The sequence below is a fragment of the Colobus angolensis genome, unplaced genomic scaffold, assembly GCF_000951035.1.
Source record: "Colobus angolensis palliatus isolate OR3802 unplaced genomic scaffold, Cang.pa_1.0 Scaffold78, whole genome shotgun sequence".
In the NCBI taxonomy this organism is placed as follows: domain Eukaryota; kingdom Metazoa; phylum Chordata; class Mammalia; order Primates; family Cercopithecidae; genus Colobus; species Colobus angolensis.
The window spans coordinates 6735012-6741308 of NW_012121598.1; the positions used below are offsets into that span (position 1 = coordinate 6735012).

The 6297-nt window shown below is 35.4% G+C and overlaps 1 protein-coding gene across 3 annotated transcripts in view; it reads right to left on the bottom strand.

Moving 5' to 3' along the window:
- The window catches only part of DMXL2 (Dmx-like 2), a 178277-nt gene that overhangs the window by 70818 nt on the left and 101162 nt on the right, over positions 1 to 6297 (bottom strand). For all 3 annotated transcript variants that reach the window (XM_011928618.1, XM_011928620.1, XM_011928619.1), the window contains exons 14-15: positions 5044 to 5133; positions 2393 to 2507 (exon numbers count right to left, since the gene is read on the bottom strand). In XM_011928618.1, coding sequence (XP_011784008.1) covers positions 2393 to 2507; positions 5044 to 5133 — 205 coding nt within the window. The remainder of the gene's footprint in view (positions 1 to 2392; positions 2508 to 5043; positions 5134 to 6297) is intronic.

Consider the following 6297-nt stretch of genomic DNA (forward strand, 5'->3'; position numbering starts at 1 on the left):
GAAGGGATAGCATTAGGAGAAATACCTAATGTAGATGATGGGTTGATGGGTGCAGCAAACCACCACGGCACGTGTTTACCTATATAACAAACCTGCACGTTCTGCACATGTATCCCAGAACTTAAAGCATAATAAAAAAATAATTAAAAAAAAAACTTGCTCTAAAACAAGTCAGTGGCATAATGCGGGTGTATATAAGGTATCACTTTAGATTAAAATACTCTTCTTAATAGACAGTGAAAACACAATATGTAAACCTTGTTTGGATATAGATTCAAACAAAAACACATAAACAAAAACCTCAACTTTTTGACAATTCAATGAAAAATGGGAGTAGTTATTGCATGATTCTGAGGAATTTTATTATCAATTTGATAATAGCAAATATGTAAGGGAGTTATTTTTAGAAATGCATATGGAAGTGAAACAACACTGCAGGTGGATTTACTTTAAAATATTTCAGGGGGGCCAGGCGCGGTGGCTCACACCTGTAATCCCAGCACTTTGGGAGCCAAGGCGGGCTGATCACTTGAGGTCAGGAGTTCAAGACCAACCTGGCCAACAGGGTAAAACTCCGACTCTAGTAATAATACAAAAAAATTAGCCAGGTGTGGTGGCACATGCCCATAATCCCACCAACTTGGGAGGCTGAGGCAGGAGAATTGCTTGAACCTGGGAGGTGGAGGTTACAGTAAGCTGAGATGACACCACTGCACTCCAGCCTGGGCAACAGAGCAAGACTCTGTCTCGGGAGGAAAAAAAATTTCAGGGGGGAAAAGGAAAGAAAAATTGTGTAAACAGAACAAGTGTGATAAAATCTTTAACCTACATTATAGAATATGGAGGTTCACTTAATTATGAACTCTAATTTTGTCTATTTTTGGCATTTTTCTTAACTAAGAGAGTAATAAATTTTTAATTAAAACTTAGAAAGTACAAAATAAAGCAGAGGCAGAAAAGAAGAGAAACCTATACAAGTCCTTTAAGAACACAGCTATAAAATCAGGAAGAGAAACTTCACACAAAAACTAAAGGAAAGCCAAGAAAGCACTGAGGAAATCTTTTGGCCTGATTTAGCAGTGGCATAACAAATATCAAAAGTGAGAAATAAAGAAAATTTTTAATGCAAGTCAATTAAAATATTATAAAGAAAAGTACCAACTTTATATAAGCATTGAATTCTGGTAAGTTGGCATATCTTTCCTGTTAGAAGTAACGTGATAAATGGCAGCTACATTTGTTGGAAACCATATTAAAAAGATTAACCCAGGCAAAGGTAAGATACTACAGAATAGTAAATTTTAAATCTGTAAAGAAGTACTGCTGTTATAATGATAGTGAAATAAAACTGAACATAATTGAATAATCATAAATAAGAAAAGTTTTGTGTATGAAGAAAGATATATGAAAGAAAAACAAGTTACTAGTCTGGCGAGTGAAAACAGGTTTGAGCTAAGCTTCTTAGAATACAGGACCTCAATCTGATTTTCCACTAAAGCAAAGGAAATTATCTGCACAAATTACATAGAAACAGTTTCCTTAGATGCTATACATAATTTTGTGATGAAAACTACACTAAGAAAATTAAATATGTCCATCTGGATATTCACAATTTGTAACCAAATGAAATAAATTATCTGAAAACTCTTTGTAAACTATTCACCACAGACACTTAATTCTTAAAGACATGGCTTTTCAAATAGAACATGTTGGTTTTATAATTATGAAGTTATATATATATATATATATAACTATATATATATACACAATTTTATTTGCCAATTTAAAAAACTTAAATATAGTTTAACATCTGAAGGTAACATTTTAAGCTTAGTTATAAAGCTTAAACTAAACATCATATTGTTTGTTTTTGAAAGGGTTAAACTACTTACTTTCACAAAAAGGAAAAAATACCACACTTCAAAGGGGAAAACTGTGAGATGGTACCTTGCATTCACCATTTCCATGAGGTTTCTACTGTCCCACACAACATGATACCATCTTATATTCATCATTGGTCTAAAGCAATTTACTGGTAATTTTTTAAAATCTATAATAAAATTAACTGTTTTCTTGAGATACGAAATGGAACTACCAATCAAAATAATTTATTTATAGAGTTGAATAATTAAACTTACTTTTTAAAACAAATTAAGGTTCATAGACACCATTTCTTGGCAAAAGTCTGTATCACCGATGAACTGTCTTGCAAAATGTAACGTTCACCCACATGCCCTCTTCATCTACAAGCAAGCAATTTTGACAGAACTAACTGGTGTATGTGTCAAAAATTATGAGAGTGATAACTTTTGAAGATCCATACACAATGAAAGCTTAGAGATCTTTTTGTTAGCATGAAGGTAAACAAATGCAGACTATTTTTTTAAAGTACCTTGTGATGGCTGAAAAAATATTTCTGTTTCCTTTTTCTCCATATCTTCATGTGGTTTATATCCTATAATGAAGTCTTCTTGAAACACATGAAGCAACTGTGTATTTGAGCCACACTACAAATATGAAAAAAAATGAAGAGGTTTTATCTTTGAAATTCCCTGTCTCCCATCTCCCATCCATCACCTCCCCAATGCTAATGCAGAAGAAATATATCTAACAATTTCTATTCTTTACCTACTACTAATTAGAAAGAAAAAAAGCAACAGAAAAAAATCATTAAAACGATCCTGGTCAGAGAAAAATTACTTTCAAAGATGTCACAGCCAATAGCAGAATAGAAGAACTGTAGTAGAAACAAATCAACAGGTTTGCTTCTCAAAAAAACAAAAACAAAAAAGAAGCTACAAAAACCCAAATTTAAAGAGCAGTTAAGCAACCTTCACCACTTTGAGCCTGAAAGCATCAGATTCACAACTGACTGGGGAGGGCTGTACTAACTATGTAAGACACACTAGACTACTACACAACTTGTAGTTTTTTCAATTCCACCGGAGAACCAAAAAACAAAACAAAACCCAGAAAGCTCCTCAAAGTACCCCAATAGCTCTGTCTAGTGGGAATTACGAGGGATCCTGTAACAGCCAGCAGGATAATACATCTCTAGAGAACTAAACTCACACATAACTAACTAGAACCCCTCAAAGGATGGATGAAACATCACTGTCAACTGCTATGCTCCATGACCACGTTTTAAGACTGTCACGAATGGCTACTTAGAACCTAACGTGAACCGAAGTTCAAGGAAAGGCTACATCCAAACGAAAGCTTATTTTGGAAGTGTATTAAGACAATCAGATGGCTCCCCCAGAGATTTCAAAAAAGCGAAGTAGCTATGATTATCTTGGCATTTGATGAGGTGTCAATAATCTTATAAAGGAAAGCCTGCCTCTTTACATAATAGAAAGAAATAAAAGGATTATAATATTTGGTTGGGCCACACAATTTTATGAAAGTTATAGGGTACTTTGTGTTTCTATAGGTAAAACATTAAAAATCTCCTCACATTCATTGTCTAGGAGGTCACCTCCCCAAGGGACAAAGAATAAATGAAAGTAAAGAGAAGGGTGATACCTTTATGGATATAGAAATCATACAACACACTGGGAACAAACCTGGAAAGAATTTTAAACTTTGTCATTCATTATTGCTTATAGTTTACCAGGCCTTCTGTTAAAAATAGCCACAAGGAGCAGGGGAGAAAATGCTGAGCAACTATGAAGTAAAAAGACTGCTTTGTGAGAGCAGGCTATATTAATATCCCATCGTAATCAGTGCAGAGGCTAAAGTAGGGGATGAATTTAACATCCAATCCATTAAAAATTAACTTATCTATAGGAAGGAAGCTAACCCATGCTTCTACATCCCTATGGAGTAGAAAAAAGAAATCACAGGCTGAATCTGAAGAAAGGTAGGGTACTGGGGATTAAAAAGCATTTCCCAGGAGATATTAGCAATATGGGTCTGGCAGCCCCAGTTCTGCTATCAAGAGATGATGTATTTTATCTATATTAGCAGAAAGGACTACATTTTCCCCAATAGAAAGTGCAAAACACCAAAGAAAATTTATGATATAATTCTATACTTGCTTTTAACTACAGTTGGCTCTTTCTTCATTTCCTTGTTTAAAACTATTGGTAGCTTCCTTACCAAACTAAACCTTTTCACATTTGGAATGAATGTTAGTTCTATCCCTTAATACATAAACATAGTCCTAAAGAAACAAATATCCTGAGGGCTAAAATGGGTTTTACATCTCTCTATAGGGAGAAGGGTTCTCCTTATTTCCTAGGTAGTAGCTAGGGAGGAATACTGACTACACAAAGGACCTGTGATTAAAAAGTATATGTTCACTTTGATCTGACTTTCATCTGCATTTTAAAGGACCTCATAAAAGTACCCAACATGGGGCCTAACAAGGCAAACACTCTGAAGCTGAGGTTACCCTCTACTGAATTGAAAAGAGTAATAATATAAAACGAGAAACCACAACCCGATCCTCTGTGCAGCTGCACTGTATTTTCTCTCAGCATTTCAAGATCAGGGTCATGGTTTCTTCAACTGAATCAAATTTCCTTTGCTACAAATACAATTCAACTGGAGAAGAATAATTTATTAATAATTATTATTTATATAATAATAAAAATTTTAAAAAATTTTTTATTTAAATAGCTTTTGAGGTACAAGTGGTTTTTTTGTTACATGGATAAACTATATAGTAGTGAATTCTGAGATTTTAGTGTACCCATCACTCACGTAGTGTACACTGTACCTAACATGCAGTTTTTTAAATCCCTAGTTCCATTTCCACCCTCCCGCTTCTGAGTCTCTTAGTCCATTATATCGCTCTGTATGCCTTTGCATACTCATAGCTTAGCTCCCACTTTATAAGTGAGAATATATGGTTCTTGGTTTCCCAAGGAGAAAAATAATCCCTAAATCATTAGTAGATTTTCACTATGGGAATCAACTGAAGTTGTCTGCATTTAATAACAAACAAGAAAATTATTCTGAGAATGACATATATCATATACACATAAAACATCATGGGATAAAGTATATAATATCACCAATTCACAAGCATGTTTTTACTTGGTTGGTTATTGCATCAAGTTCAATAATGCAGCCAGGTCGAGCAGTAGACTGTTGGCTCACAATATTAAACACTTCTCCAATAAGTTTCTGTAAATAAAAAACACAAAATGTTAATGGTCAACAACTTATAATCTACTGTCAATATGATACAGTATCTTGGACATTTAAGGCTCCCTCTAAATAGTCACTGATTGACAATGGAATGTGATACATTCAAAGAAATATTTCAACTTTCTATACTCATTCTCATGTTAACTCTAAAGTTAACTAAGCAGAGAGAAAACTCTATAGTGTTTACAAAAATAGCATATAACTTAAAGGCATCATATCTTCTTCATTTCTGCAACCTTAAAGCCCAAGACAGACATGGCTAAAGATCTGGCCCAACGCCTGAGTGGTCTGCAGACGTGCAATGACATTTAAAAGTACAACCCTGCCAGACTGAAGGTAAGGGCAATGGTTGAGAAGAAGTGGGATTGTGTCTTGGGATAAAGATGTAGGAACTAACACATGAAGCCTAACTTTGGAACCCCAAAGCCCCAAAACTTTCTGCTAAAAAGAACAGTCCTCCTCACCTATGTTCCAACCAACTTTCTCTTGCATAAAAACCTTTCAGTAATTTCATCTGAAACAGTTGCCTCAGAAAGAAATGCCCATTCTCCTCAGCACCCACCTTTACTACTTTTCACTACCTCAAAAAGGCCAATAAGAGGGGTTAGAGGCTAGCTTCACCTAGATATAAGTACAAGATAGGGGAGAAAACAGCATATATACTGGAGTTGTAGAAACTTTATTTGTATCAGTAGGAGAGCATCTAAGAAAATGGATTCTAGGGTTATTAGATCAAAAGAAAAAAAATATGTGGTTAGGTATGGCTGAATTTATTGATATGGGTATGTTCACCCAAGATTTATGATTTAAAGTGTTAGCTCAGACATTTAGAAATGGTGTTAACAGGGCCAGGCACGGTGGCTCAAGCCTGTAATCCCAGCACTTTGAGAGGCCGAGGCAGGTGGATCACCTGAGGTAAGGAGTTAGAGACCAGCCTGGCCAACATGGTGAAACCCCTCTCTATTAAAAATATAAAAATTAGTGGGGAGTGATGGAGGGCACCTATAATCCCAGCTATTCAGGAGGCTGAGGCAGGAGAATCACCTGAACCTGGGAGGCGGAGGTTGCAGTGAGCCGAGATTGTGCCACTGCACTCTAGCCTGGGCGACAGGGTAAGACTCCATCAAAAGGGGAAAAAAA